General features: G+C 43.7%; 1 protein-coding gene across 1 annotated transcript in view; it reads left to right on the plus strand.

Annotated features, from left to right (window-relative positions):
• Nucleotides 1-9,583: 9,583 nt before the first annotated feature.
• erlec1 (endoplasmic reticulum lectin 1) overlaps nucleotides 9,584-25,781 on the plus strand; it is a 37,572-nt gene continuing 21,374 nt past the window's right edge. The window contains exons 1-6 of the mRNA XM_070889543.1: nucleotides 9,584-9,886; nucleotides 13,005-13,109; nucleotides 18,496-18,576; nucleotides 19,892-19,969; nucleotides 20,057-20,120; nucleotides 21,454-21,500. Of these exons, the coding sequence (XP_070745644.1) occupies nucleotides 9,734-9,886; nucleotides 13,005-13,109; nucleotides 18,496-18,576; nucleotides 19,892-19,969; nucleotides 20,057-20,120; nucleotides 21,454-21,500 (528 nt within the window). The 5' untranslated portion in view covers nucleotides 9,584-9,733. The remainder of the gene's footprint in view (nucleotides 9,887-13,004; nucleotides 13,110-18,495; nucleotides 18,577-19,891; nucleotides 19,970-20,056; nucleotides 20,121-21,453; nucleotides 21,501-25,781) is intronic.

Genomic DNA, 25,781 nt, shown 5'->3' on the forward strand with positions numbered 1-25,781 from the left:
AAAGCAAAATACTGCTGATGCTGGAAATCGGAAATAAAAACAGAAAAAGCTGAAAATACTCAACAGGTTAGGCAGCATCTGGGAAGAGAGAAACAGATGTTTCAGGTTAATGACCCTTCATCAGAACTGGAAAAAGTTAGAGCTGTAACATGTTTTTAAGCAAGTGTAGGGGCAGGGAAAGAGGGGAGGGGAGGAAAGAACAAAAGGGAAGGTCTGTGATAGGGTGGAAGACAGAAGAGATTAAGAGACAAAAAGGATGATGGTGCAAGGCAAAAGGAGGTAACAATGACACAAAATAAGAAACAAAAGATGAGTCTAGTTAGGGTAGGGTTGGACCTCTGTGGTCCGGCACCCTCGGGACCACACCGGTGCTGGAACAAAGAATTTGTCAAACCACGGGAGGTCACACCTAGCCGAGGCTTGAGCGCCTCCACCACGCTCCGGCTGCAGAACTCAGGCCTTGCTCTCTCCGTGTTACTTTGTGGCTCTTTTTTTAAAGCTTGTCTCTCCCCTGCACAGCTGCACCGCCACCCCCCCGGCCCCCCGCTACCGCCGCACCTGGACCAAACGCACCGCCGCCCTCCGCCCCCACCGCTGAACTCGGACCCGCCCCATCTGGCGCAACGACACCCCACCCGCTTCCCCTGGAACCGGACTCCCCCCCCCCCCCCCCAGCCGTCGCACTGCCATCCACCCCTCCGTCGCTGCCGCACCTAAACCCGCCCCTCCACCGTGATGCCGCCACCACCCCACCTGGACCCGCCTCACCCGGACCCACCCCTCCTGCCGCCCCTGCCGCTCACGCTCCAGGCATGAGACTGATGCCGAACTACGTGTGGTTCTGGATCAGAGTCCCGGACTGGAAAGGTTCAACCTGATTATGGAAAAATCTTCAACAGCTGCCATGGGAAAGAAAAAAAACCTGAAAAAAAATAGGGGCAGGGGTTACGGTATGAAATTGTTGAACTCCGTGTTGAGTCCAGAAGTCTGTAAAGTGCCTAAACGAAAGATGAGGTGCTGTTCCTCGAGTTTACGGTGGAACAGTATAAGAGGCTGAAGATGGAGAGATCAGAGTGGAAGTGGAGCGGAGAATTAAAGTGACAGGTGACCGGTGGCTCAACCGTGGCTAACAAGGGAAATTAGAGATAGTGTTAAATCCAAGGTAGAGGCATATAAATTGGCCATAAAAAGCAACAGACCTGAGGACTGGGAGAAATTTAGAATTCAGCAGAGGAGGACAAAGGGTTTAATTAGGAGGGAGAAAATAGTGTATGAGAGGAATCTTGCTGGGAACATAAAAATGGACTGCAAAAGCTTCTATAGATATGTGAAGAGAAAAAGATTAGTGAAGACAAATATAGGTCCCTTGCAGTCAGAATCAGGTGAATTTATAATGGGGAACAAAGAAATGGCAGATCAATTGAACAAATAGTTTGGTTCTGTCTTCATGAAGGAAGACACAAATAACCTTCCGAAAATACTAGGGGACTGAGGGTCTAGCGAGAAGGAGGAACTGAAGGAAATCCTTATTAGTCGTGAAATTGTGTTGGGGAAATTGATGGGATTGAAGGCCGATAAATCCCCAGGGTCTGATAGTCTGCATCCCAGAGTACTTAAGGAAGTGGCCCGAAAAATAGTGGATGCATTGGTGATCATTTCCAACAGTCTATTGACTCTGGATCAGCTCTTATGGATTGGAGGGTAGCTAATGTAACACCACTTTTTAAAAAAGGAGGGAGAGAGAAAACGGGGAATTATAGACCGGTTAGTCTGACATCAGTGGTGGGGAAAATGTTGGAGTCAATTATTAAGGATGAAATAGCAGCGCATTTGGAAAGCAGTGACAGGATTGGACCAAGGCAGCATGGATTTATGAAAGGGAAATCACGCTTGACGAATCTTCTGGAATTTTTTGAGGATGTAACTAGCAGAGTGGACAAGGAAGAACCAGTGGATGTGGTGTATTTGGACTTTCAAAAGGCTTTTGACAAGATCCCACACAAGAGATTGGTGTGCAAAATTAAAGCACATGGTATTGGGGGTAATGTATTGACGTGGATAGAGAACTGGTTGGCAGACAGGAAGCAGAGAGTCGGGATAAGTGGGTCCTTTTCAGAATTGCAGGCAGTAACTAGTGGGATGCCGCAGGGCTCATTGCTGGGACCCCAGCTCTTTACAATATACATCAATGATTTAGATGAAGGAATTGAGTGTAATATCTCCAAGTTTGCAGATGACACTAAGCTGGGTGGCGGTGTGAGCTGTGAGGAGAATGCTAAGAGGCTGCAGGGTGACTTGGACAGGTTAGGTGAGTGGGCAAATGCATGGCAGATGCAGTATAACGTGGATAAATGTGAGATAATCCACTTTGGTGGCAAAAACACGAAGGCAGAATATTATCTGAATGGCGGCAGATTAGGAAAAGGGGAGGTGCAACGAGACCTGGGTGTCATGGTACATCAGTCATTGAAAGTTGGCATGCAGGTACAGCAGACGGTGAAGAAGGCAAATGGCATGTTGGCCTTCATAACTAGAGGATTTGAGTATGGGAGCAGGGAGGTCTTACTGCAGCTGTACAGGGACTTGGAGAGGCTTCACCTGGAATATTGTGTTCAGTTTTGGTCTCCTAATCTGAGGAAGGACGTTCTTGCTATTGAGGGAGTGCAGCGAAGATTCAGCAGGCTGATTCCCGGGATGGCAGGACTGACATATGAGGAGAGACTGGATCGACTGGGCCTGTATTCACTGGAGTTTAGAAGAATGAGAGGGGATCTCATAGAAACATATAAAATTCTGACGGGACTGGACAGGTTAGATGCAGGAACAATGTTCCCGGTGTTAGGGAAGTCCAGAACCAGGGGTCACAGTCTAAGGATAAGGGGTAAGCCATTTAGGACTGAGATGAGGAGAAACTTCTTCACACAGAGAGTTGTTAACCTATGGAATTCTCTTCCGCAGAGAGTTGTTCATGCCAGTTCGTTAGATATATTCAAGAGGGTGTTGGATATGGCCCTTACGGCTAAAGGGACCAAGGGGTATGGAGAGAAAGCAGGAAAGGGGTACTGAGGTGAATGATCAGCCATGATCTGATTGAATGGTGATGCAGGCTCGAAGGGCCTAATGGCCTACACCTATTTTTCTAAAACCATCCCTAATACACTCCAGGAAATCCTCCTCCACCGTATTGCTACCAGTTTGGTTTGCCCAATCTATATGTAGATTAAAGTCGCCCATGATAACTGCTGTACCTTTGTTGCATGCATCCCTAATTTCTTGTTTGATGCTGTCCCCAACCTCACTACTGCTGTTTGGTGGTCTGTACACAACTCCCACTAGCGTTTTCTGCCCTTTGGTATTCCGCAGCTCTACCCATACATATTCCACATCATGCACGCTAATGTCGTTCCTTAGTATTGCGTTAATTTCCTCTTTAACCAGCAATGCTACCCCACATCCTTTTCCTTTCTGTCTATCCTTCCTGAATTTTGACTATCCCTGGATGTTGAGTTCCCAGCCTTGGTCACCCTGGAGCCATGTCTCCGTGATGCCAATTATATTATATTTACTAATTGCTGCCTGTGCAGTTAATTCGTCCACCTTATTACAAATACTCCTCGCATTGAGGCACAGAGCCTTCAGGCTTGTCTTTTTAACACACTTTGCCCTTTTGGAATTTTGCTGTAATGTGGCCCCTTTTTGATTTTTGCCTTGGGTTTCTCTGCCCTCCACTTTTACTTTTCATCTTTCTATCTTTTGCTTCTGACTTTTCATCTTTCTATCTTTTGCTTCTGTGTTTGTGCGCTGCCTGCATCGGAATACATGGAGGCGGGTTGATTTCGCATCGCGATTCCTGCGCCCGTTTTCGGGGCAATCAAATTTTTAGCCCTGGGCATCATCCTGGTGACCCTACACTACACACTCCCTATGGCTTTAATGTCCTTTCTATAATGAAACAGAGTTTCCGCTTTGGACACAATCGCCAATTCCCTGGATGTTGAGTTCCCAGCCTTGGTCACTCTGGAGCCATGTCTCCGTAATTCCAATTATATCATATCCGTTAATAGCTGCCTGCGCAGTTAATTCGTCCACCTTATTACAAATACTCCTCGCATTGAGGCACAGAGCCTTCAGGCTTGTCTTTTTAACACAGTTTGTCCCTTTAGACTTTTGCTGTAATGTGGCCCTTTTTGATTTTTGTCGTGGTTTTCTCTGTCCTCCACTTTTACTTTTCTTCTTTCTATCTTTTGCTTCTGCCCCCATTTTACTTCCCTCTGTCTCCCTGCATAGGTTCCCATCCCCCTGCCATATTAGTTTAACCCCCTCCCCAACAGCACTAGCAAACACTCCCCCTAGGATATTGGTTCCGGTCCTGCCCAGGTGCAGACCGTCCGGTTTGTACTGGTCCCACCTCCCCCAGAACCGGTTCCAATGTCCCAGGAATTTGAATCCCTCACTCCTCAAGCCACTTATTCATCTTAGCTATCCTGCTATTTCTACTGTGACTAGTATGTGATACTGGTAACAATCTTGAGACTACTACCTTTGAGGTCCTGTTTTTTAATTTAACTCCTAGCTCCCTAAATTCAGCTTGTAGGACCTCATCTTGTTTATTACCCCCAATCCCATGAGCCCTAATTTTATTCAATAACCTCTTGTGTGGCACTTTTTTGAATACCTTTTGAAAATCCAAATACACCACATCCTCTGGTCCCCCCTTATCTATTCTCTTAGTTACAACCTCAAAACACTCTAACAGATTTGTCAAACAGGATTTCCCTTTCATAAATCCATATTGACTCTGTCCAATCCTATTATTATTTTTTAATTGCCTGTTATTACATCCTTAATAATAGATTCTTGCATTTTCCCTACTACTGATGTCAGGCTAACTGGTCTGCAGTTCCCCATTATCTCTCTCCCTCCTTTCTTAAAAAGCGGGGTTACATGAGCTACCTTCCAATCTGCAGGAAATGCTCTAGAATCTATTGAATTTTGGAAGATGACAACCAATGCATCCATCACCATCATCATCATAGGCAGTCCTTCGAAATCGAGGAAGACTTGCTTACACTCTAAAAATGAGTTCTTAGGTAACTGAACAGTCCAATACAGGAATTACAGTCTCTGTCACAGGTGGGACAGACAGCCGTTGAAGGAAAGGGTGGGTAGGACTGGTTTGCCGCACGCTCCTTCCGCTGCCTGCGCCTGGTTTCTGCATGCTCTCAGCGATGAGACGCGAGGTGCTTAGCACCCTCCCGGATGCACTTCCTCCACTGAGGGCAGTCTTTGGCCAGGGACTCCCAGGTGTCGGTGGGGATGTTGCACTTTATCAAGGAGGCTTTGAAGATGTCCTTGAAACGTTTCCTCTGCCCACCTTGGGCGCACCTGCCGTGTAGGAGTTTCGAGTTCAGACTCTGAATGTGCATGCGTCGTCTGTGTACTGCAGTTTAACGACAGAGGCTGGGATGGTCTTGGACCTGGCCTGGAGGCGACGAAGCTTGAACAGGTTCCCACTGGTTCTGTAGTTTAGTTCCACTCCAACGGGTAGCTTGTTGAGTGTGAGGTGGAGCATTGTAGCGAGGAAGATTGAAAAGAGGGTTGGCGCGATGACACAGCCCTGCTTGACCCCGGTCCGGACGTGGATTGGGTCTGTAATGGATCCGTTGGTCAGGATCACGGCCTGCATGTCATCGTGAAGTAGGCGGAGGATGGTGACGAAGTTTTGGGGGCGGCAGAAACAGAGGAGGACATTCCATAGCGCCTCACAGTTGACAGTGTCAAAGGCCTTTGTAAGGTCAAAGAAAGCCATGTATAAGGGCTGGCGCTGTTCCCTTCATTTTTCTTGCAGCGTTTGCGCTATAAAAATCATGTCTGTTGTACCCCGTAGAGGACGAAATCAGCACTGCAACTCCGGGAGCAGCTCCTCAGCCACAGGGAGAAGACGGTTGAGGAGGACTCTAGTGACTGATAACAGGGAAATTCCTGTCCCCGTCCTGTCAGACCTGTCCCCGTTTTTAAAGATGGTCACGATTACTACATCTCTGACATCTCCTGGCATGCTCTCCTCCTTCCAGATGAGAGAGATGAGGTCATGCATTCGTGCCAATAGTGCCTCTCCGTCATACTTTTGTGCCTCAGTGGGGATTCTATCCGCTCCCGTTGCTTTGTTGTTCTTAAGCTGGCGGATGGCCTTTTCTACCTTATGCAGGGCTGGGGTTTTGCTAAGATCGTGGCAGGTAACATGTTGTGGGATGGAGTCAAGGACACTCAAGTCAAAGGCAGAGTCTCGCTTAAGGAGATCTTTGAAGCGGGTCCTGACTGCCTCTGTGTCCTTGATGAGTGTCTTCCCATTCTTGGCCAGCAGTGGGATGGGGCCTTGGGTGTTTGGGCATGGGTGGCCTTGTCTGTGGTGAACAATCCTCGCACATCATGGCTGTCGGCCAGCTGCTGAATCTCCTGTGCTTTCTCCACCCACTATCTGTTCTTTAGGTCGCGGAATTTTTTGTTGTACCTCTGCCTTAAACCGTCTGTAATGCTGTTTTGCTGCTCCCGAGTTGGGTTGTTGTTTTAGGCTCAGTAATGCCCTGTGCTTGCGATTTATTAGCTCTTGGATCTCCTGGTCATTCACATCAAACCAGTCCTGGTGTTTCCTGGTTGAGTGACCGAGCGGTCTCTTCGCAGGCACTGGTTATGGAGGCCTGGAGGGCAGACCAAGCGCTGTTGGCATTCTGCGTCTCGGGCTCATCAAGGGACGCCAGGTTAGCAGTGAGGCGCTGGCTGCATGGGGCTCTCTTAGCTGGTCTTTGAGTGCCCCGGCATTGACTTTTTTGCGGCACTGCTTCTGCTACCGTCGCCGTTTTGGGGCTATGTTGATGTTAATGATGGAACGGATTAGGCGATGGTCCGTCCAGCAGTTGTCAGATGCTGTCATGGCGCGGGTGATGCGCACATCCTTGTGATCCCTAGCTCGGACGATGACATGGTCGAACAGGTGCCACTGTTTGGAACAAGGGTGTTGCCACGATGTCTTGTACTTGTCCCTCTGGTGGAACAAGGTGTTGGTGATGACAAGGCCGTGCTCTAGGCATTTTGTCAAGAGCAGGGTGCTGCTGGAATTAGTTTTCCCTACACCCTCTCTGCCGATCACTCCTCCCCAGAGGGCTGTGTCTTTGCCGACCCTGGCGTTGAAGTCGCCGAGGAGGATCAGTTTGTCATCCGTGGGGACGCGGGACAGGGATTTTTCAAGGCTGAAGTAAAAGCCCTCTTTGGTCTCATCTGTTGCATCGAGTGTTGGGGCGTACGCACTGATGACTGTGACGCATTGGCTCCGGGATAAGGTGAGTCGGAGAGTCATGAGACGTTCGTTAATCCCGCACGGGGAGTCTCTGAGGCAGTCGACCAGCTCTTTCTTGATAGCGAAACCGACTCCGTGGAGGCGATGTTCTTCCTCCGGTTTGCCTTTCCAGAAGAAGATACATCCACTAACTCTATAGCCAACTCTTTCAAAACCCTAGGATGTAGGCCATCGAGTCGAGGGGATTTATCGGCTTTCAGTCCCATTAATTTCTTCCGTACTATTTTTTTACTAATACTACTACTTTCTTTCAGTTCCTCATTGTCGCTGGACCCCAGATAGTCCACTATTTCCGGGAGGTTTTCATGTCTTCCGTGAAGACAGACACAAAATATTTGTTTAATTTCTCTGCCATTTCCTTATTCCCCATTGTAATTTCTCCTGTTTCAGCCTGTAGGGGGATCCACATTTACTTTTGCTAATCTTTTCCATTTTACATACATAAAGAAGCTTTTACAGTATGTTTTTATGTCTCTTGCTAGTTTACTCTCATATTCATGGTCCTCCTTTGCTAAATTCTAAAATCTTCCCAATCCTCAGGTTTAGAAACATAGAAACATAGAAAATAGGTGCAGGAGCAGGCCATTCAGCCCTTCTAGCCTGCACCGCCATTCAATGAGTTCATGGCTGAACATGAAACTTCAGTACCCCCTTCCTGCTTTCTCGCCATACCCCTTGATCCCCCGAGTAGTAAGGACTTCATCTAACTCCCTTTTGAATATATTTAGTGAATTGGCCTCAACTACTTTCTGTGGTAGAGAATTCCACAGGTTCACCACTCTCTGGGTGAAGAAGTTTCTCCTCATCTCGGTCCTAAATGGCTTACCCCTTATCCTTAGACTGTGACCCCTGGTTCTGGACTTCCCCAACATTGGGAACATTCTTCCTGCATCTAACCTGTCTAAACCTGTCAGAATTTTAAACGTTTCTATGAGGTCCCCTCTCATTCTTCTGAACTCCAGTGAATACAAGCCCAGTTGATCCAGTCTTTCTTGATAGGTCAGTCCCACCATCCCGGGAATCAGTCTGGTGAATCTTCGCTGCACTCCCTCAATAGCAAGAATGTCCTTCCTCAAGTTTTGGCAACATTATAAGCCTTTTCCTTTAATCTAATACTATCTTTAACTTCTCTTGTTAGCCACGGTCAGATAACTTTTCTTGTGGGGTTTTTGTGCTTTAAAGGAATGTATGTTTGTTGTAAATTATGTATTAATTCTTTAAATGCTAGCCATTGCTTGTCTACTGTCATACCTTTTAATGTAGTTTCCCAATCTACCTTAGCCAACTCTCCCCTCATACCTACGTAGTTTCCTTTGTTTAGATTTAAGACCCTAGTTTCGGATTTAACTAAATCAGTTTCAAACTTATTATAAAATTCTATCATATTATGGTCACTCTTCCCTAAAGGCCCCTTTACTACAAGGTCCTGCAAATCCCCTGGGAGGACAGATGCACCAACGTTAAAGAGTCCTCGATCAGACCAACATCCCCACCATCGAAGCACTGACCACACTTGACCAGCTCTGTTGGGCGGGCCACATTGTTCGCATGCCTGACACAAGACTCCCAAAGCAAGCGCTCTACTTGGAACTCTTACACAGCAAGTGAGCCCCAGGTGGGCAGAGGAAACGTTTCAAGGACACCCTCAAAGCCTCCTTGATAAAATGCAACATCCCAATCGACACCTGGGAGTCCCTGGCCAAAGACAGCCTCAAGTGGAGGAAGAACATCCGGGAGGGCGCTGAGCACCTCGAGTCTCATCGCCGAGAGCATGCAGAAACCAAGCGCAGGCAGCGGAAAGAGCATGCGGCAAACCTGTCCCACCCACCCCTTCCCTCAACCACTATCTGTCCCACCTATGGCAGGGACAGTGGATCTCTCATTGGACTGTTCAGCCACCTAAGAACTCATTCTAAGAATGGAAGCAAGTCTTCCTCGATTCCGAGGGACTGCTTATGATGATGATGATATCTATGATTATCCCGAGTAGTTGGGGTAAATAGCACAGATGCATTTAAGGGGAAGCTAGATAAACACATGAGGGGCTCTGGTGATGGGGTGGGAGGAGACTTGTGTGGAGCACAAACTCCGGCCTGGATCAGAAACCCAACGCCGGCCTCTATCCGCAGACTCTAATTCCGCCGGACACCGCGGCCCCTCGGCCTCGAGCTGCCATTGGCCCACACAAGGCTGTCTGACCCCGGAAGTACTGCTGCCCCGGCGTACCGGAAGTAGACGTGGCAGATGGAGCGGGTGCCGAGTGTGATGAAGCCGGCTCAGTGCGGCCGGTTGAGGGGCGCCGGGCCTCAGTCTGCGCTCGTGCGCCGGTGTTAATGCCGCCGGGATCGGCTCGGAGTGAGCCGGGCTGCCGCTGTGAGGATGTTGTGTCAGTGTGTGCCGGCCGGGCCCGCGCTCCTCCTGCTGCTGCTGCGGGTTTGCGCTGTTGTGGAGCGGAGCTGGAGCAGGACAGTCCCTGTGTTAAGCGACGATGTCCCCTTCAGGATAACGTGGCCCGGGGCCGAATTCACGCTGGTTAGTACGCGATGGCCCAAGTATTGTCAACAGACGTGTTTGTCCAAAGTATTATGCTGTACTGGCGGTGACACGACACTGACTTGAGTTTTCCTGCTCATAAAGATTATAAATGTGTTAATCTGTTGATGGCGATGGATCAGCATAAACATGCGATTGGCAGGACATAGAAAGGCATTTTGTAGACGGCACAAAGAAAAAGGGGGAAAAATTAATGTGATTGCCAACTTTTAGTTAGACCATTCGATTATTACATTCATTAAATGTCTTTTTTTGTCCAGTTCTTCCTATGGTTTCTACAAATCCGTGCTCCCGAGGAACACTGGAGAATAATCTATTCTCTAATTTACAAGATGTTTATTGCACAAGATGGCTTGTCAAATTTCCTTTCACAAGTGGAAATATTTCACTATTCAGACGTCACATAATAGAGGAAGCCATTTCAAAAATATATCTAACAAATGAGTGTTGAGCGCTGGCACTGGTAATCTATCAAAGAGTTGAGAAATTACAATTGCCAATAACAGCCTGGCTGTTTGTGGATGCTTTGCAAATTCAAACTGGTGTTAATTGGGATCTTGTACCTCAGGACTCTTAGTGTGCTCAGTAGTATTGAATTATACAACCACTTTTGTATTGATGTGCATCTAAAAGTGGTTGTGTAACAGCAACCAAGACCATGTCCCGGATTTTACGGTGCTTCCAACAGTGTTGTGTGTACGCTATCGGAAGCCATCAGAATGGCCCCACAAGCCGGATATCCACATACGCTAAAACCCGGAACTTGCAATCTGTCAAGTTTCGCTTGAACACATTCACCACATCTGCTGTAAATTCATTTTCATTGTCGCAGAGTTGGGCTATTTGCCGAACTACTGCCCAGAAAATGCCCACAAAATTCTTACGCCGGATAAAAGCCAGCGTAAGACCTTTTACCAGCGTATGGGTTAAAATAAATGTTAATTCTTTAAAAATGATTTAAACATTCACTTATATTTAAAATTAGTTTAAGTAAATTTTGTCCCATTTACAAATGTTTAGATTTATTTTTCAAAAAATTAAATTTTTATTTATAAAAGTTTAATTATAGGGTATTTTATCATTTTTTTATTTCAATTTTATTAAGTGATTGCTATTATGCTTATGGGGATTCTGTACGTAAATAGAATCCCCATAAGCATCATAGCAATCCCCCTTTTTGATTGGTCTGGCCCACGTGCTCTCAGGGATGCTTGCGAACTGCGTGCGCCCCTGGGATCTGAGGGCCTTTTCGCAGGCCTGCAGGCCCAGAACTGGAACAGTCCGAAGCTCCGGAGACACCAGGTAAGCTCATAGTTTTCCTTTGGTTCGGAGACGTACACCGACTGCAAGCCTCCGACCACAATTTCCAGGCCATTGTCAGTCCTGCAGAAAAGTGTGGGGGAGGACCTCAGATGAAAACTCACAGTTAAAGATGATAGTGAAAATGTGAGTCTGCAATTAACTTCTAAAAGTTATTACAGAGATTAAAGATGCAGTCAATTTGAATACCTCTTCAGATGTCTCATTTGCAACAAAAATATACAAATTGAAGAATGCCTGTGTTTTTTTTTAAAGCAGTAGTATTTATTACAACTATATATTCAAGTTCTCAACAGTGGTTGGTTTTAGCAATGTGCAGGTTGTGTACTCCTGCTACAGTCCTCAATCCCTTACTTGAGAATTCTAGCTCTGTGAGGAATAGGAACCCGAGATAAAGAGCAGGGGTTGGCTATATGAGGATTACCGCAGTCTTTTTATTTCTGCCACTCAGATTTACCCATTGTTTAAGCACAGGAAATATTTACATACAGACCAACAAAAATCTCAAGACAGAGGTCTTTATGATAAAACACTGAATTCCATCAATTGATTTTATTAGAGTTTTGCTGTTTGATTTATTTGTGCACTGTAAGTAATGTTTATCAAAGAAATTGTAATGTAATTTTTGGTGTAATGTCAAACGTTTTCCTTTTAAAAATTCATCTTGCTGTTTGGAACAGATAATAACTTGCATTTATATACCAACAACAACAGCAACTTGTATTTATATATTGCCAGTAATATAGTAAAACATCCCAAGGCGCTTCACATGAGTATTATGAGACAAATATTTGACACCAAGCTACATAAGGAGAAATTAGGGCAGGTGACCAAAAGCTTGGTCAAAGAGGTAGGTTTTAAGGAGTATCGCAAAGGAGGAACGAGAGGTGGAGAGGTTTAGGCAGGGAATTCTAGAGCTTAGTGCCTAAGCAACAGAAGGCACGGCTGCCAATGGTTGAGCGATTCTAATTAGGGATGCTCAAGGGGGCAGAATTAGGGGAGCACACATATCTTAAGGGGGAGGGGTGTTGTGGGGCTGAAGGAGATTAGAGATAGGGAGGGGTGAGGCCAGGAAGGGATTTGAAAACCAGGATGAGAATTTTGATATAGTGCCTTTAGTGTAATAAAACACCTCAAGATGCTTTACAAGGATAGTGTACAGACTTTTATTGCAAAATTTCTTAATTCAAATTGTCTGACTTTTTGAGCACTAAATTCTCATATTTTGCTGTTTATTTATGCTGCTTAATCCAAATTATTGGACAATTCAATTGTTTTAGTACAAAAATTAATTATCAGGAACAGATTATTTGGTATTCTATTACGTTGTGTGTGTCATTTGCAGCTGCTTGTACAGTTTCTAATGTTAAGTTTCAAAAGAAAATGTTTGTTGCACATTCTGCTTAAGGGGCTCTATGTCCATCATCCAAATATTTTTGTTCTTTTGCTATGATATTTTGGCCTGTTGCTGTGAAATTAATATCCCAAAGTGATGCAGTTCATTAGTTACCTTATACTACAGGGACACTAGAAAAAATATACACATTCCTGAAGATGAATCATCTTAATCGAGTATAGTTAGCGTCAGTGTGATTGGTGTCAGCCTAGTATATGATATTCCTGTTCTGTGTGTTGTCAAATTAAACATTTTGCTTGCAGATTGGCATGTAGTAATGAAAAATAAAGATGTATGCTGTGGTGTACAATACAATATTCTACTTCCGAAGAATATTGATAGTCCTGTTGCTTAATTGTTAATTCTATATTTTGTTTTTAGCCAACAGCAGGAGGCCTGTACAGACCTGATGATTATATAATTATCACTACAGTGCATAATGAAAGATACAAATGTATGTTGCCGTCAATTGGAAATGGAGACCAGGTAAGCCTCGGATTTATATGGTAGTTTTGTTACAAATGCTCCCTGTAATAGCTTTGTAATGTGATGTACAGGATATTAGGGTATTATGCCATAAATACAGGGTATTATGACATAAAACAGCTCGAACAACAAGGCTACTGGTGCTGATGGAATTTCTGCTGAGGCGCTAAAATATGGCGGAGAGGCGCTGTTGGCGCGGATACATGACGTCATCTCTCTCATTTTGGAGGGAGGAGAGCATGCAGGGAGATCTGAGAGATGCAGTGATCATGTCCATTTTTTAAAAAGGGAACAAATCCGACTGTGGCAACTACAGGGGAATCTCCCCGCAATCAACCACTGGGAAGATTGTTGCTAGAGTCCTCTTCAACCGTCTTCTCCCTGTAGCCGAGGAGCTCCTCCCGGAGTCACAGTGCAGATTTTGGCCCCTACGGGGAACAACGGACATGATCTTTGCAGCACGACAACTGCAGGAAAAATGCAAGGAGCAGCTCCAGCCCTTATACATGGCCTTTTTCGACCTTACAAAGGCCTTTGACACCATTGACCGTGAGGGCTTATGGAGCATCCTCCTCTGTTTTGGGTGCCCCCAAAAGTTTGTCAACTTCCTTCGCCTGCTCCACGACGACATGCAGGCTGTGATCCTTACCAGCGGATTTGTTACAGACCCATTCCACTGGGGTCAAACAGGGCTGCGTCATCGCTCCAACCCTCTCTTCAATCTTCCTCGCTGCCATGCTCCACATCACTGCCAATAAGCTCCTAGCCGGAGTGGAACTAAACTACAGAACCAGTGGGAAGCTGCTTAACCTACACCGCCTCCAGGCCAGGTCCAAGACCATCCAAACCTCTGTCGTTGAACTGCAGTACGCGGACGATGCCCGCGTCTGTGCACATTCGGTGACTGAACTCCAGGATATAGTCAGTGTATTATGTTCTTATGTTCTCATTCACCGAGGCATATGAACTTATGGGCCTTACGCTTAACATCCATAAGACAAAGGTCCTACACCAACCTGTCCTCGCCGCACAGCACTGCCCCCCAGTCATCAAGATTCACGGCATGGCACTCGACAACGTGGACCACTTCCCATACCTCGGGAGCCTCTTGTCAACAAAGGCAGACATTGATGCGGAGATTCAACACCGCCTCCAGTGCGCCAATGCAGCCTTCGGCCGCCTGAGGAAAAGAGTGTCCGAAGACCAAGCCCTCAAGCCTACCACCAAGCTCATGGTCTATAGAGCTGTAGTAATTCCCGCCCTCCTGTATGGGTCAGAGACATGGACGACTTACAGAAGACACATCAAGTCGCTGGAGATATATCACCAACGCTGTCTCCGCAAGATCCTACAAATCCCCTGGGAGGACAGGCGCACCAACATCAGCGTCCTCGCCCAGGCCAACATCCCCAGCATTGAAGCACTGACCACGCTAGATCAGCTTCGTTGGGCAGGCCACTTAGTTCGCATGCCAGACACGAGACTCCCTAAACAACTGCTATATGCGGAGCTCCTTCATGGCAAGCGAGCCAAAGGTGGGCAGCGGAAACGGTACAAGGACACCCTCAAAGCCTCCCTGGTGAAGTGCAATATCACCACTGACGCCTGGGAGACCCTGGCCAAAGACCGCCCGAGGTGGAGAAAGTGCATCCCGGGAGGGCGCTGAGCTCTTCGAATCTCAACGCTGCGAGCGTGAAGAGATTGGGCACAGGCAGCGGAAGGAATGTGTGGTAAATCAATGCCACCATCCACCCCCCCCCCCTTTCCCCCTGATGAATATCTGTCCCACCTGTGACAGGGTCTGTGGCTCTCATGTTGGACTGTTCAGCCACCAAAGAACTCACTCTTGGAGTGGAAGCAATTCTTCCTCGATTTCGAGGGACTGCCTATGATGATGATTATGTATTCATGTATTCATTTCAGACTGCAAGCAAAGACTTCAAGTAGATTTAAGTCTGTCTTTTTGTCTTGTATGTCTGTATGTGCAGAGCCACTGATGTGATCCTTGCTTAAACGACAGCTAGTGTGCAATCATTCTTGTATGGCGAAGGACCTTTTTGTAAAGTGCTATGCAACTGCTCTTTTAGCTCAATTTACACAAGAAGATGGAGGCAAACCATAAGCAGTAAACTTAAATGTTCTTCATTGTGAATACAAAACGTCATTTACATTTTAGCCACTCTTAACAGTGACTCTCTACATCTACAATTTTGCCCTTCTGCTCATAAAACTACCTGCTAATACCCTTAAGTGGTTTTACCAGCATGAGGGATAAAGTGGTGCTCATTAAAAGAATTTTACTGGTGTTTGACTGCATTTAATGTCAACATTAAAGTTTTGTGACACAATATTTGCATTCGCCTCAGCTCCTACAGTGCCTCAGTGGTTAATGCACTGAGTAGCTGAATTATGCACACCAGAAAAATCATAGGTTTAATCTCCAGTCTGTGCTGAACAAGCTGATCTCAGCATGGCGCTACATCAAATTGTAGTCAGAGCAGCTTAAGAAATGGCTTTCCTTCCCAACATTATCCCTGGGGTTCTTCAAGGATCGATCCTTGGCCCCCTCCTTTTCCTCATTTACATGATGTGTCTTTGCAATATAATCCAAACACATGGGGTCAGCTTACACGTATACGATGACCACTCCCAGCTCGACCTCTCCATCACCTCATTCGACTTCTTCCCTGCCTCTGTGTTGTCAAGACTGCTTGTCCTATCGTGGATGAGGTACAATTTCCTCCAATTAAACATTGAGGCATAGAATAAAGGAGCAGGGAGGTTATGCTTGTCACTGTATAAAACACTAGGCCACAGCTAAAGTACTGCGTACAGTTCTAGTCACCACACTCCAGGAAAGATGTGAATGCACTGGATAGGGTACAGAGGAGATTTACGAGGATGCTGCCAGGACTGGAGAATTTTAGCTATGAGGAAAGATTGGATAGGCTGCGGTTATTTTCTTTGGAACAGGGAGACTTCATTGAGGTGTATAAAATTATGAGGGACCTAGATAGAGTGGAGAGGAAGGATCTATATGCCTTAGCAGAGAGGTCAATAACCAGGGGGCATAGATTTAAAGTAATTGGGAGAAGGGTTAGAGGGGAGTTGAGGGGAACTTTTTTGCACCTAGAGGGTGGTGGGGGTCTGGAACTCTGCCTGAAAGGGTGTTAGAGGCAGAAACCTTCAACGCATTTAAAAAGTACTTGGATGTGCACTTGAAGTGTGGTGACCTGCAGGGCTATGGACCAAGAGCTGGAAAGTGGGATTAGGCTAGATAGCTGGTTTTTGGCTGGCACAGACATGATGGGCCGAATGACCTCCTTCTGTAAAAATTGAAGCCATTGTCCCCCCTGCCACAAACTTCATACCCTTGCCAACAATTCCAACCCATTCCCCAGCCCCACACTCGAACCAAACTGTTCACTATTTTGGTGTCCTATTTGACCCCGAGCTGGACTTCCAACTCCTATCCATACCCATAATCAAGGACAGTCAGCATGGATTTGTTAAGGGAAGGTAGTGTCTGACTAACTTGATTGAATTTTTCATGGAGGTAACAAGGAGGGTTGATGAGGGCAGTGTGTATGATGTAGTGTATATAGATTTTAGCAAGGCTTTTGACAAGGTCCCACATGGCAAACTGGTCATGAAAGTAAAAGCCCATGGGTTCCAGAGCAAAGTGGCAAGTTGGATCCAATATTGGCTCAGAGCAGGAAGCAAAAGGTAATGGTTGATGTTTTTGTGACTGGAAAGCTGTATTCAGAGGGGTTCCGCACGGCTCAGTGCTGGGTCACTTGCTTTTTGTGGTATATATCAATGACTTGGACTTGAATGTTGGGGGTATGATTAAGAAGATTGCAGATGACACTGAAATAGGCTGTGTGGTTGATAATGAAGTTCTCCTGCACCTATTTTCTATGTTTCTATGAAGAAGAAAGTTGCAGACTGCAAAAAGATATCCATGTACTGGTCAGGTGGCGGAACAGTGGCAAATGGAATTCAATCCGGATAAGTGTGAGGTAATGCATTTGGGGAGGTCTAACAAGGCAAGGGAATACACATTAAATGGTACGACACTGAAAAGTGTATAGGAACAAAGGGACTGTCAGGCCAGGTAGATAAGGTGGTTCAGAAGGCATATGGAATACTTGCCTTTATTAGTCGAAGCATGGAATACAAGAGCAAGGAGGTTATGCTTGAACTGTATAAAGCACTGGTTAGGCCGCAGCTGGAGTACTGCGTGCAGTTCTGGTCATCACATCACAGGAAAGATGTGATTGCACTGGAAAGGATGCAGAGGAGATTGATAAGAATGTTGCCTGGACTGGAGAATTTTGGCTATGAGGAAAGATTGGAGATGCTGGGTTTGTTTTCTTTGGAACCGAGGAGGCTGAGAGAAGACTTGATTGAGATGTAGAAAATTATGAGGGGCCTGGATAGAGTGGATCGGAAGGACCCGTTTCCCTTGGCAGAGGGGTCAACAACCAGGAGGCATAGATTTAAAGTAATTGGGTGGAAGTTTAGAGGAGATATGAGGGGAAATTTCATCACCCAGAGGGTGGTGGGGGTATGGAACCCTGCCTGAAAGGGTGGTCGAGGCAAAAAGCCTCACCACATTTAAAAAAATACTTGGATGTGCATTTAAAGTGCCGTAGCCTACAGGGATATGGACCAAGAGCTAGAAAGTGGGATTAGGCTTGGACGGCCGGCACAGACACAATGGGCCGAAATCGCCTCCTTCCGTGCTGTAAATTTCTATGATTCTATGATATCCACTCCATTCAAAAGACCGCTTAGTTCCACCTGTGTAACTTTACCCATCTCTGCCCTGCCTCATATCATCCACGCCTTTTATTACCTCTAGACTCAATTATTCCAATGCATTCCCTGATCTCCCACCATCTACCCTCCATAACAGAAAATAAAATATATATATATTATACTCCTGCTTGTTCTGGCACTGACTCAGTTACGGCTCATACTCTGTAAAGCATAGTTTTTATTATGCAGTGCTGATTGGTTTCATTTCTGCACAGGAAATATTTTTCTATGAATGCTGTGGTATAGTATGTATTTTGGTCCAGAAATATTATTAATGCAATAGAAGATTTTCTAAAAATTTCTGTCAAGGTTGAATCTAAAATAACAAATGCAATTTTACTTTACGAACAGACGTAAAACATTAATTCATTTTACATCTGCAGTACTGTCTAATCCAAAAGCCACTGTACTTAGTTAAAGCTTCACTGTGCTGTGAACACAGTTAGGGGTCACAGTTTCATTGTATTTTCTTCATTAACAACTGTCCACAGTAGGGTGAGTTCCTAATCTGACTGAAATGCATGCTTTTCTGTGCAGTTAATTTCTCCTTCTTTATATTTAGGATGAAGAACATGATTACAAAGGCCATGGGCCTGGTGAGTTATTGGAACCACTCTTCAAACAGAGCAGTTGCTCTTACAGGGTAAGTTGTTTGTAATTAATGAATAAATTCACAGAATCTGTTGGAAGCCATGGCAAGTCACTTTTCTAGGCTATACAATGCAGACTTTGTCATACTTTCATACAGGGATTTCTGAATAAACTTGGGGTGGGAGTAATGATCACTCTACTGATAAAGTCACTGCCAAAGGTTTTATAATAACGAGGAAAAGACCATCTAATCCTGTTACGAACAGACTAGTATTTTCCCATATTGATCAGTGGTTTGTATCCCGTTGCCACTTTGCATCTCATCTATACTTCTTTACCCACCTCATTAGCTATTTTCCTAGATTGTTGACTCCACATCCCTCCCACACTAATGTACATTAAACAAGTATAGTTATAAAAGCATTCAGCTGCTTTGTTAGATTTCATTGCTCTTCCAAATTGTAGACTTGCTTGTTTCTCAGTGCATTATAGTGATATGTCCAAAGTTGGCTGACACATATTAATCATTTTTGTCTAAGATATCACCGTATAGCTCCTTTCTTTTGTCACCATAACATACAGGATTTAAACCCAAATTCATTCACAGAAAGGGCTCAGCTTATTCTGATACTTAACCACATGCTATTGTCTGGTCAACTGTTCTAGGGAGGAGCCACAGTGTTTTAGGGAAGGCCATAGCCATTCAATTCAATTCAAATACAGATAGCCTGTAGGTTTTATTTGTCTATATTGGCAGCCCATTCTAAGTTTAACATACATATTTTAATTTCCTTTTTCTGGGTTGCTCTTTTTATTAAAAAAACATTATTTCTCAGCATGACTTGTTGAAATTGAAGCTATTACAAAAAGTGATGGGTCAGAGAAAGATTCTAGAAAAACAGCTTTCATTTTAACAGAGCAGATGCAACGGTTCATTATTTTCTACCAATTCAAGGATTGAGAGTTCACCTGGTAACTATTGTAAAATCCATTCTGTGTCATTACTACTGGTCAATTATCCACTTGCTAGTTAAGAAAGTTGACATTTTATAGCTAATGCCAAAATCAATCCGTTTAATCTACTGCCTTCCAAAGGCAAGGAAGATTATGTTGAGATAAAGTGCACTAACAAGGGTTTTCTGTTCATTGCATGGGTACACTGGTAATTTATTTTTTTAAGAAGACCCGATTCCTGTGAACAGAATAATATGTAAAACTTTGAAGTGCTCCTTTATGATTTTGTTTCCCACAATAGTTAAGTGTTCAATTTGTAAACAACGTTTTAAGTTCTTATCTCTGACCCATTGATTTATATGCAAATACTACTAGCTGAATATTTCTAAACTAGAAATCTTTACACACTACAGATTGAATCTTACTGGACATATGAAGTGTGCCATGGAAAACACATTCGTCAATACCATGAGGAAAAAGAAACTGGCCAGGTACAGTGTCTGATTTTATCAGCCTCTACTGTTACCAATTGTTAAGTGATTATATTGCTAACTTTTATGTATCTTCTGATTAAGCAGAAAGTTAATATTCAAGAATATTACCTTGGTGCCATGAGCACACCAGCCGATTCTGAGACCAAAGGTAAGAAATAATGTCCATCAGAAAGCACTGACTTTTCATTTATGTGGCACAGTATGTTCTTGTTGTAGTATGCTATTTGCAAACCAGTCAAAAAGTGAATTCTGTATGATGACAATTGGAATGAAAGGCTATTTTTGTTAAAGAAGCAACAATTTAAAAATAATCCTTTTTAGACCTGACTTTCAGATAATGTTCATAGCCAAAAATGTTTGGATTGTTCACTTCTGTTTAATCATTTATATCATCTCAATTCATGCTTGCGTTGTGTGACTTCAAATAACTACATCAACAACAACTTGCATTTATATAGCATCTTTAACATAGTAAAACATTGCAAGGCTCTTCACAGGAGCGTAATCAGACAAAAATTGACACAAGTCACAAGGAGACAATAGTACAAGTGACCAAACGCTTGGTCAAAGGTAGATTTGAGGCATGTCTTAATGGAGGAAAGAGAGGCGGAGAGGTTTAGGGTAGGAAATCCATAACTTGGGACCTAGTCGGCTAAAGGCACAGTCACCAGTGGTGGGGCAAAGGGAATGGGGGGATGCACAAGGTTAGAGGAACGTAAAATTCTTGAAGGGTTGTAGGCTTGGAGGAGGTTGCAGAGATGGGTTAGGGCAAGGCCAAGGCCATGGAGGGATTGTAAACTAACATGGAATCTGATGCTGCTTTTTGAGTATCAAAAAGAAATGTATAATTAATGTTGGTATGGTTCCACAAACCCAAACTCCAGTTTAACCCCATGCAACAGATTAACATTTTTTAATTCAATACTTTTATTTTTATACATTTTCATTCATTGCAGATTCATGAATCATGCTCTAAATATGCTTGAAGTGTCATACAAAAGCTATAGATCAGCAGAATGTGGAATGCAAAACAGATCTTTATAAAAACAATAATGGAAACATCATAAAGCCTAGTCCCTTTCCAGAACAGTATGGAAACTCTTATAATAGATTTGAAAGATGTGACGGACTGAAGTAACATTTGTACAGTTACCTAGTACCCTGTACCAGTGTTAACTTTTTCACTGGGATTAATTGGAGCAGCAGAAAAAAATGCTCACCTTCTCGAGCATTACATCAGTATATCTAAAATATCAACTAATAAGTGGAGGAAGGAGTGGAGTGAGTGTGTCTGATAAATAGCATTGCACTCAGGACAATAATAGTGACATTAATATGGACTTTTCTGCAGTTGGCTTTTTAACGGGAGCAAAGTCCTAAGGGAGAGTTTGTCTTGTCAGTTATGAGTAAAATTATGTATGAACGATTGGTGAACATTCAAATGTATTTCAAACATTCTAGATTTCCGTTTCTTTGTCTAGATTCCACTGCAGAACAGCCTGAAGAATCTGAAGCTGAGAAATTGAAAGTAAGTAGAACGAAGCCTTGCTGTAATCATCTCTTTCCACATTTTTCAAGGATAATTCAGATCTCTTGCTGTAGTTTAAATACAAAATTATGTTGGGTTAAGAAAGCACTTGCATTTATATAGCACCGTTCCTGTCTTCAGGATGCCTGCCCCAAAGCACTTTATAGCCAAATTATAATTTCTTTGAAGTGTGGTTGGCCACTGTTCTTGAAGTTAGGTAATGGAAATAATTTCATAAAATGTTAAGATTTGAATCTTGGAAATTATTAACAATTTGAATGAATTGCATCTTAAATGTCATCTTATTGTCCATATATTATAACTCCACACTCACTATTAATACTGTAAGTCTGTAGTTTTGAGTTAGCTGAAATCTCACCACTAGATGGCACTATTAATAGGAAATAAGGAAGTTATGCAGTACTGCAGTGCTGAAGTCTTTGTGTGCAACTTTTGCAAGCAATAATGTATCACCTGTAAACCTTAGAAATCTTAATTTTTAAAAAGCTATCAGGTTGTACCATGAATGTCAGTTCTTTGTGGTAAATTGTGAAATTATCATGGTATTGGAGGCAACAGATGGGCCATATCTTTTTTTTCTCAAACAAAATCTGAATTTCTCTCCGAATTGCTGGAGGTATTTTGCAATTGCAATTAGGCAACATGCGATTTTTAGCTCACTCAGGAAATGTTGGCTGGCTTTTGAGGGAGGAAGTAAATACAACTTTTAAAGAGTGGAATTTGTCATCACTCATTCTGGCCACCTTATTGTAAATAGAATCCTGTGCACATGTTTTAAAATGAGAATCCAAGGGTAGCACCCTGTGCTGCCATTTTCCAAATAAAACTTATTACTTTAGTCATAAAATGTTTGTTCAAAACATTTTTGATTTCTGTACTGGTCAGAGTAAAATAATACAGGTTGTACCTCTCTAGTCTGGGATTCTTTCACCCAGAAACATCAGTGGTTCAGCAATAGTTGGGCCTATGGGAGAGGAGCATTTCTTTTTTTTAAAGTTTTGATCGGCTGTAATGGCTGATCAGTCAGTGTGTTTGGCGATCGGCTGGGGGCGTCTGTCTGTCTGTCTGTCTGTCAGTGAGTGCATGCTTGGCTGCTGGGGGAGCGGTCCACAGGCTGCTTGTGGCACGTACTCACACATACAGGAGCCTGGGTGCTGACCACTGGTACCGGTAAGCGAGACCTCCCATGGTTCAGGAAATTCTCTGTTCCGGCACCGGTCAGATCCCAAGGGTGCCGGACTGGAGAGGTACAACTGTAGTATGTTTGACCAAATTAAGCACGAGAAAGAGACTGAACTACACACTCCAAATTTACCAAATACAGTGAAGACCAGTTAAGTGCCCATGTTTTTCCAAATCCAGACTATTGCTATTATATCAATGTTAAATATTTTGTTTAAATGCACAATGCTTTAAAGAACATACCATTTGATTGTACAGGTTTTCACAGCGGCTGATTGATTCACTGGCCTTAGTTCACAGATTCTAGTTTCACAGCCTGTTGTCCCACACAGACACAATTGGAATTTTAATTCCCCAAAAAAACAGGTGGGTTTGGGTCGGATGGGAAGTTAAAGTGTAAAAAGTCTAAAAGTGTAAAAATCCCAACCCGCTCACTTCCGGTTATAATGCGGGTGGCCAACCAACCCAGGAGGTGGGCTGTTCATTTAAATATTATAATGAGGCTGCCATAACTCAGATTTAACCTCCATTTTGAATTTAACTTTAGCTGGTTGGGTTTTGCAGGCCTCTTGAAACCTGCTAATTATAGTAAGGGGAGGACTGCTAGATCCAGGAAGCAAGTGCCTTTACACTTACCTCCTAGATCCAGCATCCCTGCCTAACCCACCTCCCATGATCGGAGACCCTTCCCCCGCTGCTGCTTACAGTTCCCCGATCTATTGCTCCCGACCATCCATTTGTTGCCGACTTCCTCCGCCTGCTCCTCCAGCCCTTCCTGTGTTCTTCTGGCTCCCACACGATTCCTCTTCTCTGTGACCTAGTGTCACAGGCCACCTGCCTGGAGCCACCCAACCCCTCAATCTGTCTGGCTGCGGGTGGGAAACATGGGTGTCCCGTGCAAATCGGGTCTTGCTGTTAAATTCAGCAGAGCTTGTGGGTTTCCCGATCGTTTCGGAGCCCTCACACTCCACTCCCAATCCACCTCCCCATTAACATTCAGGCCATATTTCAAACATTTTAACACACAACAATCAAAGGTAGAGCCACCTGGCAAACTGGTTATCATGAATTGTTCTGCTGAATTGCTGAATAAGCGAGTGAATTCCACTCTCTGAAAAATGTTCCCTGATGGTGGAAAAAAGTGGATGTCTGAGGCTGGGTTATGCTCATTTCTATAAAAGCAAGATTCTCAACACATGCACACAAACTAGAAACCATTTGCCATTAATGGAAATTTCTCACTATTCCTCGATCTTTTGCACACTGTATAAAGATCAGTCTGTTCAATCTAAGAAATGGATTGAGGAAGAATTTGAAAAATGTCATTAGTTTCTTGCAAGCAGCAATTTTGCAAGAACTGAATCAACAAGACAATATATCTTGACCGTACTTCAAAAAATCCTGTTTGAAACTCCCTAATTAGCAATGTGGAATAAGTGTATTTTATCTTGTTAATACTGATCAATCAGCTCACTTGCTGTTGTAAACTTCCACTCACTGATGTGGAATCTATTAAAATAAAAGTTTGATTAAATCTTCAGCCTGGTTTTTGCACACCTTTTGCTGCCAAAAACAATGTGTATTTAAGTAGCATCGCTGTAGCTGCTTGCTTACTTCCTTCTGGGTAATCGCTCCTCTTAATTTGAAGTTACTTTATTCAATTTTTTGTTTGTTTTATAAATCACTGAATTTAAATTACAGAATAATTCAGGTTTTTGAGCAAAGAATGACTGATTTACTGGTAGTAGGCCATACCTATAATTTCACCATACTTTTTTAATTCATCTAAAGTCCCACTTAGTTATGTTGTTTAATTCAAATTACTTGATAATTTAATATAATTTCTTGCACTAAAGAATTGAATTAAGCAATGTAAATAATGTAGAAAAGTGGGAATTATATGATTAAAAATTCACATTATCATGGGGCACTGGCACCAGTACTGTGAAAAGAGGGAGCTGTTCCTTTGGGACGGACTTCACTTAATGCGGACCTGGACCACTGACCTGGTGAATCCAATAACTAGGACAGTACATAGGGTTTTAAACTAATGAGGAGGGAGGGTTCAGATCAGGATAAATTTATACGTCTTAAGAGAAAAGTCAAGGCTGTAGAGCAGGGTAGCGATTTCAGTAAAATCAAGCAGATTGTGTTAGGAAGGGACAGAGAGTTTAATAACCGTACTAGGACAATAGCAAATAACGCCACCCCAGGTAAAAAGTTAAAGGAACTAAATCTGAATGTACAAAGCATTCATAACAAGATAGATGAATTAATGGCACAAATAGAGATAAATGGGTTTGATCTAGTAGCCATTACTGAGATGTGGTTGCAGGGTAGCCAAGGTTGGGTACTAAATATTCCAGGGTACTTAACTTTTTAAAAAAAGATAGGTAAAATGGGAAAAGAGGTAGGGTAGCCCTGATGATAAAGGCAGTATGGAGGAAGGATATTAGCCAGTAAATTGGGATGTTGATTCAGTATGGTGGAGCTACAAAATAACAAAGGATAGAAAACATTGGCGGGAGTAGTTTATAGACTCTTTCTCCACCCCCCCCCCCCCCCCCCCCCCCCCCTTAACAGTAATCAGGAAATTAGAGGAGCATGTAACAAGGCTAATGAAATAATCGTGGGAGACTTTAATCTTATAGTCTGGGCAAATTAAATTGGCAAAAGTAGCTTGGAGGACAAGTTCATGGAATGCATTCAAGACAGTTTTCCAGAACAATATATCAAGGAACCAACCAGGGAACAAGCTGTTTTAGATTTAGTAGTGTGTAATGAGATAGGATTAATTAGTAATCTTATAGTAAACGATCCTCTGAGGAAGATTGATCATAATATGATAGAATTCCATATTAAGTTTGAAAGTGATGTGGTTAACAACAACAGCTTGCATTTATATAGCGTCTTTAACATAGTGAAACGTCCCAAGGTGTTTCACGAGAGTATTATGAGATTTAAACAATTTGATATCGAGCTGCACAGGTAGAAATTAGCGCAGATAACCAAAAGCTTGGTCAAAGAGGTATGTTTTAAGGAACCCCATGAAGGAGGAAAGAGAGGCAGAGAGGTTTA

Source organism: Pristiophorus japonicus, chromosome 9, assembly GCF_044704955.1.
Source record: "Pristiophorus japonicus isolate sPriJap1 chromosome 9, sPriJap1.hap1, whole genome shotgun sequence".
NCBI lineage: Eukaryota > Metazoa > Chordata > Chondrichthyes > Pristiophoridae > Pristiophorus > Pristiophorus japonicus.